General features: G+C 37.3%; 1 protein-coding gene across 2 annotated transcripts; it reads left to right on the forward strand.

Moving 5' to 3' along the window:
• Positions 1,335-12,681, forward strand: LOC109232116 (tryptophan--tRNA ligase, chloroplastic/mitochondrial). 2 transcript variants are annotated; one of them, XM_019397779.1, is made up of 15 exons: positions 1,335-1,498; positions 1,592-1,741; positions 2,927-3,014; positions 4,034-4,075; positions 5,579-5,668; positions 5,750-5,872; positions 7,246-7,317; positions 7,547-7,659; positions 7,807-7,828; positions 7,926-7,991; positions 8,173-8,229; positions 9,448-9,494; positions 9,723-9,804; positions 11,006-11,095; positions 12,235-12,681. In XM_019397779.1, exons 1-15 carry the CDS (start codon positions 1,431-1,433, stop codon positions 12,367-12,369), a joined length of 1,245 nt encoding a protein of 414 aa, XP_019253324.1. In that variant the 5' UTR covers positions 1,335-1,430; the 3' UTR covers positions 12,370-12,681. The 2 variants fall into 2 exon arrangements, with proteins under 2 accessions (XP_019253324.1, XP_019253325.1); XM_019397780.1 differs by having other exon boundaries at positions 1,595-1,741.

Below are 12,951 nucleotides of genomic sequence, written 5' to 3' on the forward strand. Positions count from 1 at the left end.
GGCCCAGGGTTTCCGCACCTGAGGCCCTATTCCCGCTTCTGCGATCTAACCAACCGCATATGCGGTTTTCACTTAATGCACTGGGACCGCACCTGCACCCATCTACCCGCACATGAGGTCCCGCAAGTGCGATAAATCACCCGTACCTGCGACTTCTGACTTTCACTCATCTGGACGCACGACTGACCACACGCTTCTGCAGTTCCGCCCCTGCGGTCCCCAATCCGCAGGTGCGGTTATGACAGGAATTCAGCAGCTTCAGCTGCACACTCTAACTCTCAACTTTCCGTCAACCATCCGGAATCATCCCGAGGCCCCCGGGACCTCAACCAAAAGTATGAACAAGTCATATTCCACTATTCAAACTTGTACCAATCTTTGGAACACTCAAAACAACATCGAATCATCAAAACACCCTCGGATTCAAGCCTAAGGATTCCAAACTTCCGAATTCCGCATTCGATTAAAAAGTCTATCAAACCTCGCCCGAATGACCTGAAATTTTGAACACACGTCCCAAATTACACAATGAACCTACTCCAACTTCTGGAATTCCATTCCGACCCCGAGATCAAAATCTCACTATGGAACCGAAAACTTCAAAAATTCGACTTTCGGCATTTCAAGCGTTATTAAGCTACGGACCTCCAAAACACAATCCGAATATGCCCCTAAGCCCGAAATCACCCAACGAAGCTAACGAAATTGACGGAATTCCATTGCGAGACCGTCTTCATACTGCTCCGACTACGGTCCAAATTCTAAAGCTTAAGCTCTCATTTAGGGACTAAGTGTCCCAAAACACTTTGAAACTCAAAACGAATCCTCCGACAACTCACAATAGCAGAAACAAACACAAGGAATGCAGTTAATAGGGGATCAAAGAGTTAATTCTTAAAACGACTGACCTGCATATGAGGGAGTCGAACGTTTTTCTATGTTGTTCCGGGGGCAGGGCTGACCTGATAATGTTTCGCCGTGTGTTGTTAGTGGTTTATGTAGTTTCCTCACTATTTTCTATGGCATTATTGTTGCTTATTGTTACTGCTTTTACATCTATTTTTTTATTTCTTACGATGCTAATACTGTTTTTCTGGCTTCTATTGCTGTCATTGATCTATTTTCTATTCTTTATTTTCTTATTCTTTGAGTCGAGAGTCTTTTCGAAAATAATCTTTCTACCCCTCTAGAGTAGGAATAAGGTCTGCGTACACTGTAGGTCTCGCAGATACTACTTGTGAGATTTTATTGTTGTTATTGATGACTTGTAAGTTATAAGTCGCTAAGATATGACGCATTGGTCACTTATTCCTAATTCCTAAATGCGACTTAAATATCCCCTTTTACCTCTTTCGTGTTCAGACTTTGCCCATAATCACCATCTCATCCAAACTGCGTTCCAACTCGCAGACCTTAAAAAAGCAGCAGCAATGGGCCGTTCTCTACTCTCTCATTTCAGTATGGTCACTTATTCTGCTCCTCGCTTCGCCTCTTCCACGTATTCATCTCTCTTTCTCCTCTGTTTAACTGTTAATTTTCCTTTTCTCCATTCACTATCTTCAATTTTAGTTCTGTTTTTATCAATATTTAGCAGGTTACGCGGATTAAGTTCAGGTAAATACTTGAGAAGATCACAGCTAATTCGTCAACGTAATTTACAAGCCGGTCGAGATTTCCGGTGCCTTTGCAATGTAGCTGTCTCTGAACCTGTTAATTCTGAGTCTTCTTCAAGCCCTGTAAAGTAATGCAGCTCGCAATTTTTGCTATTATAACTCTTATTTATCAAAATCTACTCGATTGCAATGCAACTCAGAAAGATGAAATATTTACTGAACAAGAAAAAAAAAAGAAGAAAATTTCTCTGCATTGTTTGATGGTTTCAATTTGACACCTTGTTAATTAATGGGCTAGTTGATTCATTTTTACGCTCTTGGTTAATGTGTGAATTGTCAAATTAGCCGTGCTTTAATCATTTTTATGACTCTGGTGTCCATGTACTGTAAGCTTGCATGGACCTCACACTATTCCACAGTGTAGCTGCTACCTCCCACTAGCATAGGTAGTAGGTAACTCTACCCATCAAGCCGGCAGTGGGAATAAATCACCTAGTATTTTTTTTCCCTCCGCTGAGATTTGAGCCTGAGATCTCACCACTAGGCCACACCCTTGGATGCTAGTGCTTTGATCATTTTTCCTAGACAACATAACTTGTTTATCCATCTTGAGGAACTTGTCCGAAAGTTTAAGGTTAATTTTGTTACTTTTTGGTGATTTTTGAGTTGACTTGTGTCAGTCATTGTTAGTAAACTAGTAAATTTACAACAGTCGATTTCCCCCCTCCATTTACTATTCACAGTAATTCTTGGATACTCTTTGGCGCTTTTTACCAGAGATAATATTAATCCACAGCAATCAGTGATTGGTATGGTTATGCTGCTCTACAATGCTAGTAGCTGGTTTCTTACATGAGTAATTCTTACACTTTTTTTTGCACTTTTAAATTGTTTTGTATGATTTACATGTCTTATTCTTAACTTTTGGTCTTGTTGCATTTGTATACTCATATTATGTGGTTCCATATATCGGTACTTCGGAATGTAGAAGCTTTTGGCTGTTAAGTTTGTTTTCTCTATATATTTTAAACCTAGTTTAACTCGTGGAAATGAAACATACTAAGAATGAACACATTCATCAAGAAGTTCTGTAGTTGGTGGGCATGCACCAAGATATGGAGAAATGTATTGCTTGTGGTTTATGGTACCAAGAGGCATTATCTGAACCTCGAGTGAATGATTTTGAAGTAAACACATTTATGTGTAGCGCTACATGCTTAGCTGGTTATATTTGAAACTTCAGATCGCTATGATAGTATATGATTTTCATGATTAAAATGTTTTACTTTTGTTATTTTTTCCCCTTTAAACAGGAAGAGAATAGTCTCTGGTGTTCAGCCTACAGGATTGATACATCTGGGAAATTATCTTGGTGCCATAAAGAACTGGATACGCTTGCAGGTTGGCTTCTTTGTCATTTTTCTTACAGTTTCAGTCGGAAAAGAGTATGTCAAAGAACTTTTAACTTAGCTACAACATAATCCAAGCAATTGAATTTCTCTGTACTTTTATTGTTGGCGTCTTATTTAATGTTGCTTAATATCCTATTAATGCTTTGTTTTGCAATCTGAAGCGAAGGTGTAAGTGCTTCCTACTAATGTAGCATGTTGAATGGTGCTTGAGGTTTCCACCTTTAGCTTTTACTCACGAACATTTTGTGTTCACAAAGTTTGCGGATTTGTCTCGGTGTAGTCAAATTCATTTACACCATAATGGGAATTTATATATAGCATCAATCAAAGACATTTGAATTTCTACAACTAGTTTGGTTATCGTTTCCACCTGAGATCTGTTTCACAATGGAGCCAGTATCAGCCTGGGAAACTCTGTGAATGAACCTTGTTGAATCCACACTTCTTAGCCATCATTCTTCAACATCTTTTCCGCAATATGTTACTGTGGATTGGCTATCAAGGTCTAACAGTCAATGTGTAGGGCTTCCAACGGACATGCTAGCACGCTGATCAACTCGTTATAAATCAAATATCTGCTGATCTCTTTGAGTTTCTCTGCGTTTTGTGTGGACGACGATGCCTCAATCAGGTTTTTTGTATGGAATGGTGAATTCCAATTGCTGACACAGTTTGATGAGAAAACAGTGGATGTTATAACACATACCTGCTCTGAGTTCCTGTTTTTTTTCTGGATTCTTCCCTCTGATTATTCGGATAGTCAATTGAATGGCACGTTTTCAAAGAAATTCTTGAAATCCCTTAATGCTAGTATTCAGTTGATTGAAAATTACAGCGGCTGTACATCTAAGACGTGTTAAGAGATTTACTATCATTTTACATATAAAAGAAAACAGATTTGCTACTAATCTTTTTTCTATTTGTATGAGAAATATTGTTATATTTCTTTTACAGAAATTTCAATTTAGATTTGACTTACTCTTTCACTGATGAGGTTGCTCTTTTCAGGATACATATGAGACATTCTTTTTCATTGTGGACCTTCATGCGGTATAGTTCCAATTTGCCAGACTATTCCCCAGTCATATGTTGTTTCGTTTGAATTTTCTCATGCTGTTTTACATTTTTTGGAAGATATATATGAACTTGCATTATCAAGTAATAGTTGGATGACTCACTCCTCTCCTTTATATAAATTTAATCAGTTACTTTGTACTCTCTTAGTTTCGCAATATCATTGTGATTATCTGCTTAATTTGCTAACCCTATTTCTGTCCAAGGAAGTTTTAAAAGTAAAGTGCCTAGATCTTTCATCATCGTCCAAATACTCACAATTGGAAGTTAGTTCATCTAGGATTTTGGATGGCAATGCAGATTCTCAGGCTTTATTAACTCAAATCCTAGTAGGGACCTCCCTTTTCCTGGGGAAAGCATATGATAGAATACCACAACGGGCCCTTTGGGGGGTGATGGAGAAGAAAGGAATTCATATTAAATATATGAATGTCATAAAGGACATATATGATATATGAGGAGCTGTCACTAGCATGAAAACAATAGTAGGAGATACAAAGGAGTTTTCCATAACACTGGGTTTACACCAGGGTTCTTCATTGGGCCCTTGCTTATGTACCCTAGTTATGGATAAGTTAACCAACACAATTCAAGATGAGGTCCCATGGTGTATGCTATTTGTTGATGAGATTGTGCTAATTGACGAAAGTAGTTAGGGTGTCAACCAAAAGCTTGAGATATGGAGAAGAACCTTAGAGAGTAAGGATTTTAGGATAAGTAGAAGTAAAACTGAGTACATGCACTGCAAGTTTAGTTAGCATGAGAAGAGCGAAGTTGAGGTGAGACTAAATGGGATTGCGGTGCCAAATGCAAATCATTTAGATATTTAGGGTTGTTGTTTCAAGGGAATGAAATGATAGATGAAGATGTTACTCATATGATTAAAACTGGATGGTTGAAATGGAGAAGTGTTGCGGGGATGTTATGTGATAAAAGGATGCCTACCAAAGTAAAAGGTAACTTCTATAGAAGAGCTACAAGACCGGCTATGTTATATGATAGTGAATATCGGACTGCAAAGTCCAACATATCCATAAAATGAGTGTTGAAGAAATGTGGATGGTAAGATGGATGTGCTATCACACAAGATTAGATAAGATTAAAAATGGAAGCATTCGGCAAAAGGTGCAAGTAGCGCTTATTGAGGAAAAAATGAGAGAAGGTCGCTTGATATGGTTTGGTCATGTCCTGTGTCAACCTACAGATGCAACGGTCCATAGGTGTGAAACTATGGTAGGACTAATCAATCTTTCTTCTTCCAATTGAGTAGGACTTGTGACTAGGTGAAAATAAGAGTAAATGGTCTTGTTTGTTTTTAGTTCTCTGAGAACATTATGCCAGGCTGATACCCATTCACTTGCTTATGCACATTTGACAAATCTAGCCCCAAAATTCCTCGCTGTAACCCCTACCACTGCGTCTGAGGATAAGGAAATAAATAAAAGCTGGTGAAGGTAATATTGTTTCAGATTTTTCCAGATAACTTTGCCATATGAAGCACAACAATTGCCAAGGTCAACAAGGGATACAGCTGCTATTTATTTAGCATGTGGTGTGGATCCTTCTAAGGTCTGCTCTTTATTTTCTCTAACATATATATTATGTTGTGGCCTATCCCTTGCATTGTGATTATTGCGACTTTGCTTCCAGGCTTCAGTCTTTGTGCAGTCTCATGTCCGTGCTCATGTAGAGTTGATGTGGCTTTTGAGTTCTGCAACACCTATTGGTTGGCTCAACAGGATGATTCAATTTAAAGAGAAATCACGGAAGGCGGTGCGTCATTGCTGTATGCAGCCCTCTCTCCATTGCCTGTTGGTCTTTCAATATCTTAATTTCTGCTTTTTAGGATTTAATAGTTTATATAGATTTAATTCACCAAATTTTGGAGGAATTTTATTTCAACCATATCATCTGTAAACTGTGATTTGATGCTGCATGTGTAAAAAGTGGATATTGAACTACACTTTAGAGGTGCAATAATTCAGAAGTATGAACTCAACCAGAGGATGTTTTGGATAAATAATAACAGTAGGTAGATTTGGTATCAAGTTTGAATACACAAACTGGGCAGAACTTCTATGGCTGGCAAAAGATAATTCGTTGATTTTTCTTTGACTATATTTACAAGTGCCATTGATGTCATTAGGCTCCACAAAAATGTATTCATGTGAACATGATGCCTGCTTTATCTGAAGAACTACACTTTTGCTCAACATGAGTTTGCTGCTTGCCTCTTGAACTTACAACCAAAGTGCCTCATATAATCTTGTTCTTTACACACGTATTTTAGTTACCTGATCTCCTTTCTATTTTATAGATCAGTTTCTTCTATTTTATGCGGTTAGTAGTCAAGATCAGGTTTGATATTTTTTCTGTTTCTATAAACAACATTAAACAAATATCATTTTGATGGTAACATCTCTTATAAATATGGAATAAATGTTAAGATGCCTTTGCCGGGGCAACAGAAGAGCCTATAATTTGATGTGAAGATCTCAACTGTATTTGATAAGCCAAATTTTCTGTAAGTTCCATAACCCAGTATGAATACCCCTTAGAGTACGGATACTTGAAGATATTATTAACAAGCATGCTTTAAAATATTATTAACTAGCATGCTATTAATGGGTATGCCTTTGAACCCCTTATCTCCAGCAGAAACATGTATGTCTCCTTTGGGATTCCTACTTTTCTCATTTCTGACATTAGGACTTCTTACAAGTGCTGAAATATTTGATCCATATAATTAATGCTTGAAATTGGAACCAAGAAATTGAAATGAACCTTTGGGATTTTTGCACAAATAGCCGGCGGAGTTCAATGTTTTTCCCTGGCTGATATATATGGATTATACACTGATTATACATGGTTATACACATAGTTATACATGAACTATGCAAATATTATGCATCTGCCGGCTATTTTTAGTTTAAGCGGTTGGGTAGACGGCTATTTAGGTAAATTCTTCTAAACCTTTTTGCCGGAATGACATAAAAATCCAGATTGTGGTTGCTGGTTTTATCCCCATCTCTTACAGAAACATCATAACTCTTTGCTTCCACACTTAAACCTTTGGCTCTTTCTTATACTGGACTGTTTTTTCAGTGTCTCTATCAGTTGTTTTTAATATTTATTTCTCTATGCAGGGGGATGAAAATGTGGGTGTTGCCCTTCTAACCTATCCTGTGCTAATGGCTGCTGATATTCTTCTGTACCAGGTGGTTTCCAGCTCCATACTTCACTAACCCTTAACGTCTGAGATTTATTTTTTATGAATTAGAAGCTTGACTTGTTGCATTCAGCATTTTGATTACCATTATATCTTGGGGTATCCTTGGGAAGCTTGCTCAAATGCCACTGCAGTTCCCAGCACAATTTTCCGCCAACTCTAATCTTGAAAGTGTGTGAATATGTGTGGATCTGATGTATCAAAGTATCCTTCGGCAGTCTGATTTTGTCCCTGTCGGAGAGGATCAGAAGCAACACCTGGAGTTGACACGAGAGCTGGCTGAGCGTGTTAACTATTTATATGGAGGAAGGAAGTGGAAGAAACTGGGAGGGTAAGTCATAAGGCAGTCGTGTTATGCTTTAAATACATATATTTGGATAGTCACCATCTTGTTGTTTGACCTTTTCGTGCCCCTCCTAATAGTTGATTATATTTCAACTTGTCAAAAGAAAATCACTTTATTATTTCTCTGTAACAGGAGAGGCGGTTCAATCTTCAAGGTTGATTCTCAACTGAAGCCTGGTTGATGCCCTTCACTTCTGTACATGCTATTTGTATAGGTGAAGAATGCTAATCAGTATGCTTTTGTCAATGTAGGTTCCTGAACCCCTTATTCCACCCGCTGGGGCTCGAATCATGTCCCTTACTGATGGTCTTTCCAAGGTTTGAAATCTCTTAAGTTCGAGCAGCTTTTATTTGTTTCATTTTCTTCTTCTTTTCTTCTTCTGCAAAAAGTGCTCTTCTTGCAATTGTTGCAGCCTAAAGCCTGTCGTATTTGTTTCAGTTTCTTTAATAAATTCATGCTTCTTTCCAATATATTTTTCTAATGGAGTTCGTTGGACAGATGTCGAAGTCAGCACCATCTGATCAGTCGAGAATCAATTTGCTAGATTCAAAAGATGTAAGTAAAATTAGTTTTTTTATGGGCATCTGTTTTTGCTTTTAGAAGCATCTTTTATGTATATCACTTTTGGAACGTGGGTTTATGCCTTTTAACATTATAAAAAGCTTGAATTGGCTAATCATATTCTGAATGTGTTGTTGTAAGAAGGAAAGAAAAAGACTTATACACAACTTCTAGACATTGGAATCTGCAATTCCATGTCTAAGTTCATCATAAATACTTTTTTTTTATCTCTTTTCCTCTCTGTTATATTTGGCTTACTCCACATATCCATGTCCATTTATTGGCATTTGATAAAAATATCTGAAAGTTACAATTAGTAAAAGAATGTCAAGACCATGTCCATTTATTGGTTTTTGATAAAAATATCTGAAAGTTACAATTAGTAAAAGAATGTCAAACTCAAGAGCAATAGTGCATTTCAGGGTCTAGTGTCAAGAAAGATGGACCTTGGATCTAACTCAACCTAAACAACTAGATGTTGGAGTTGAGTTGTGTTCAAGGTTAATTTTTCTAAACATGGTATCACAGTAAAAGGCATCCTTATTCTTGGTTTAACCACTGTCATGCCCAGGCATTATGTTGTCTACGCTCCTGGTGTCCAGCCTTGGGCATGCGGAGGTACTAGATGCTCACTGTGATGGTAGTGGCTTTATTAACAGTTGAAGCAATTGGACTAAGAGTTGACATCAAAATGTGACCATATTGGGATTATTTCTCTTTAGTTAAATGTCCAGCTTTATCCCAATTTAAATGTCCAGCTTTATCCCAAATTAACATCTATTTCCTAAAGGAAAGTTTAACCACATTTTATGCACGGTAAAAAGTTAAAACAACACTTTCTTTCATCTCACCACACTATTTCTTCTATTTTGACCTTAAGAAATCAAAACTAAAACAATGATCTCTTTTTTAAGAAAAAAACAATAATCTCGTGTCCATTCATTTAGATTAACAATTACAGTTTAAATTCTTATTCAATACTTGTATCATGTCAAAATACGTGTTTTGCTGGAGTAGGATAGTTTATCTTATCAAAAGAAAAAGTGTTCTGTTGGAGTAGGGTTCTAGGTGTGGAGTTGTATGCATTTTTTAATAAATCTTTAGTGGTGATGACCTTGTGATATCAAAATAAAGCTTGGCCGGGGTAATTATCATGTGTTGAACATTAAACCTGTTTCATGCTTAATGTGGGATTTCTTGTTCTTTTCACAGGTAATAGCAAATAAAATAAAACGGTGCAAGACTGATTCGTTTCCTGGGTAAGCATCTAATCACTTCTGGTGCAGAGGCTTGTAGAATTTTATTTTATTTTCTCCATTGAGACTTTAATGTCTTACTTTTTCTTTTTAAAAGAAAAAGCTTCCCTAAAGGCTAGACCTTGACAAGGCATGCTACATTCGTCCTTTGGCATAAATATTTGTCTCAATGACTTTACTTTCTTGTGGTGTGTTATAATTCTTTCTGTTGTTTTATTTGTCAATATACAGCATGGAGTTTGACAATCCGGAAAGACCTGAATGTAACAATCTTCTTTCTATTTATCAACTAGTTACAGGCAAGACCAAGCAGGTGAATGTCTTCATATCTAATGCTATTAATTTATGTACATTATCCTTTCGTTTCACCAGTATTATGTATGCCTACTCTTTTATGGGTGGCAGGTTGACTTTAGCATATAAATGTTACTACTTTTGCGCAATATATTTTCTGTGGTTCTTCGCGCTCATATTACAGTTCCTTGTCCTGTTAACTACAACCCAAAGAATTAGGAAATCAAGCCAATTCCTTGATCCCATTTTATGTGATGCATACAATTGAGAGAGCCGATACAATTTTTTTAGTATACTAAATTAATTGGATATTAGAATTTTAAATTTTTTATTAATTATATCCTTCCAGGAAACTGTGCATAGCGGGAGCTTAGTGCATCGCCTGCCCTTTTTTATTAGTTATATCCTAATTTAAGGACACAATTTTTATGTTTGAATGTTTGAAAAACTTTCAACATTATTAAGAACTTAAATGTATTAGACAATTTAAATCAATATCATAAGTTGGTGCTCTCTTTAAACTGGCTTTTGAACTTTTAAGAATATGCTAAGAATATTGTAAATATATTGTAACATCAATTGGGAAATTCATTATTACTAAGGATTAGTTAAGAATTAAGATCCATTAGGAAGATTTGTTCATCTGTAATTATGTATTTTTTGTGTTCCTTCCTATTCTATAGCTTATGTATATTAAGAACATTGACATTGGGCCTAACACAAGCTTAAAAAACTAGCACTTAAAGTGAGAATTGCCCAAAACCATACGAAGAGACAACGGGTTATCTTAACCAATGTAGGATATTCTAACACCCTCTCGCATGCCTAGAGTTGGACATTTGGCACCGGGGAGCCTTGGAGCAATGGTAAAGTTGTCTTTGTGTGATCTATAACTTACTGGTTCAAACCATGGAATCAACCACTGATGTTTGCGTCGTAAGCTGCCTACATCATACCCTCTTGGTATGCCGGTCCTTCCCTGAACCCTGCATGAATGCAGGATGCTTGGTACACTGGACTGCCGTTTTTACTATAAAAAAATGCAACTCAATAAACTTCACATTAAAGGTCCGGAAAAGTGTGTCATCTAAAATAGCTAAATTTCTTTTTTTCTTCTTCTTTTGAGTAGTTGATTTTGAGGGGTGCTGAATTGGTTCCAATGTCTTTACATTGTCCAAGCAATATTGGAGAAGTTAATTCTCAATGACTTGATGCCACAGGAGGTTGCAGAAGAATGCAGAGATATGAATTGGGGAACGTTCAAACTCGTGCTTACAGATGCTTTAGTTGATCATCTACACCCTATCCAGGTTTCTTCTTTCGCATGTGATGCCTCCTGAGCTAATTGTATGTTTGAGTGAAAGTTCAATTTTGTCTGTCTGCCAAATTCTGACTTGAGGACTTTTCTCTATAGCAAGACAGCCAAAATAAACACTAGGAGGTTACTAATCATTTATTTTCTGATATGATGGTTGTCCCATATCTGTTGACTCTCTTGCTCTAGTTAGAGACCTCTTTCTGTGCTGTTGGTCTTGTAGGTGAAAGTGCGCATAAAGCTCTAATTTTGCTTTCCTTTCAGACTGGTGTATGCTGTCCACGGTTGAATGTTCAAAAAGGATATAGTTATTCTTAAATGATACGTCTCAAGTATCCATTTCCTGGTTTATATTTCCTGGAAGGAAAAAGAAATCTGGACTGTGCTTCATGATCCTTGGAAGATAAATTTTATCCTATTGTTAACCATTACTTTATTTAATAAAAGTTATTCTATTTATAAGTATCCACCTATCAGTGGGTAAGGAGCTAAAAAGAGTTAAGTTGTCGCAGCCTCATGAATTAGGATTCAAGGTGAATAACTGGAACATTTATGGGAAAACTGATCAAGTTGCGGGTGGCTTGTAAAAACTTGTTTGACTTCAGCTTTTGCTTCACTTTTGACTTGCTTCTATGATCTAGAAAGTGTAATGGAAGGCCGCTGGTGGACATATTTTTCATAGATTCCAAGCTTTGGAGGAATGCATATGTTTGCATCTATTTTTATGTTTGAATTTGCTGCTATCCTTTTTTTGACAATATACCTTGCTAGTATTTTGCATCTAGGTATCAACTGGTGACAATCTAACCCTATTGTGTTCTAACTCTTCATTTTTCTCTCGAGCATCTTTTTTATTTCAATTCACTTCTCTTTCAAATATAGGGTTATAGATTTATAGTTTCTTCCGTAGCCTTTTTCTTTTAATTTTGTGGGAAATTCTTTTTGTTCGGTTTTCTAGCAGTCTAAATTTCTGTTTAAAATGGAATAAGTTCAAGCTCAGAGAACGGTATCTTCTTGTCTCTGATTCTCATCGTACAATCGGAAGTCAAAGATGATTGCAAGCCTAGTGTCTCTCCAATGTTTTATTCCTTCAAAGACACTTCTGCGTAATTCCTTTTGGTTTGTACTTTTCAGGTACGCTATGAGGAAATTGTATCAGACACAAGTTACTTGGATGGAGTCTTGGCAGAGGGAGCCAGAAAAGCAGCAGATGTAGCAGATGTTACTGTCAATAATGTCTACCAGGCAATGGGATTCTTGAGGAGATGAACAATGTATATTTCCCTGTAGATTCCTGGATTTGCCTGTCAATTTGTGAGGTGCAAAGAAATGTGATATTTTTAAGGTGGGCATGCTACACCATTGATGGGGTTTGAACCCTCCCACCTCAAATGTGGTAGGCAGAGAGCTCACTCACCAAGTGAGCTACCCCTTATCTTGTGAATTTGTTGTTACATTTGATTTCTTTCTTTATACATTAGTGCATTTTTGTAGATCTTAATGGAGGATGTACTGCTGATTTTGCCATTTTTGTTTATTCACAATGTATAACTAATTTTTGTACTCCCCCTTTTCTACTCATTTTACTTAAAGAGTTTTTAAAGCAAATTTTATGTTGCAAGTAATGCTGTATTCTGGGCCGGGCCCGGGCCTAAATGGGCCAAACGGGCCGGCCAATGGGCCCGGGCTCAGACGGGCTGGTCTTTGGCGGTCCCGGGCCTAACGGTCCCGGGCTTCACGGGCTCAACGGGTGGAACCGGCCCACGACGGGCCTAAGCCCACATGGTCCCGGGCTAAATGGGCCGGGCCCACACGGGTCTAACGGGCTTTTTCTTTCCGGGCTTTTTTTTA

The sequence above is a fragment of the Nicotiana attenuata genome, chromosome 9, assembly GCF_001879085.1.
Source record: "Nicotiana attenuata strain UT chromosome 9, NIATTr2, whole genome shotgun sequence".
Lineage (NCBI taxonomy): Eukaryota > Viridiplantae > Streptophyta > Magnoliopsida > Solanales > Solanaceae > Nicotiana > Nicotiana attenuata.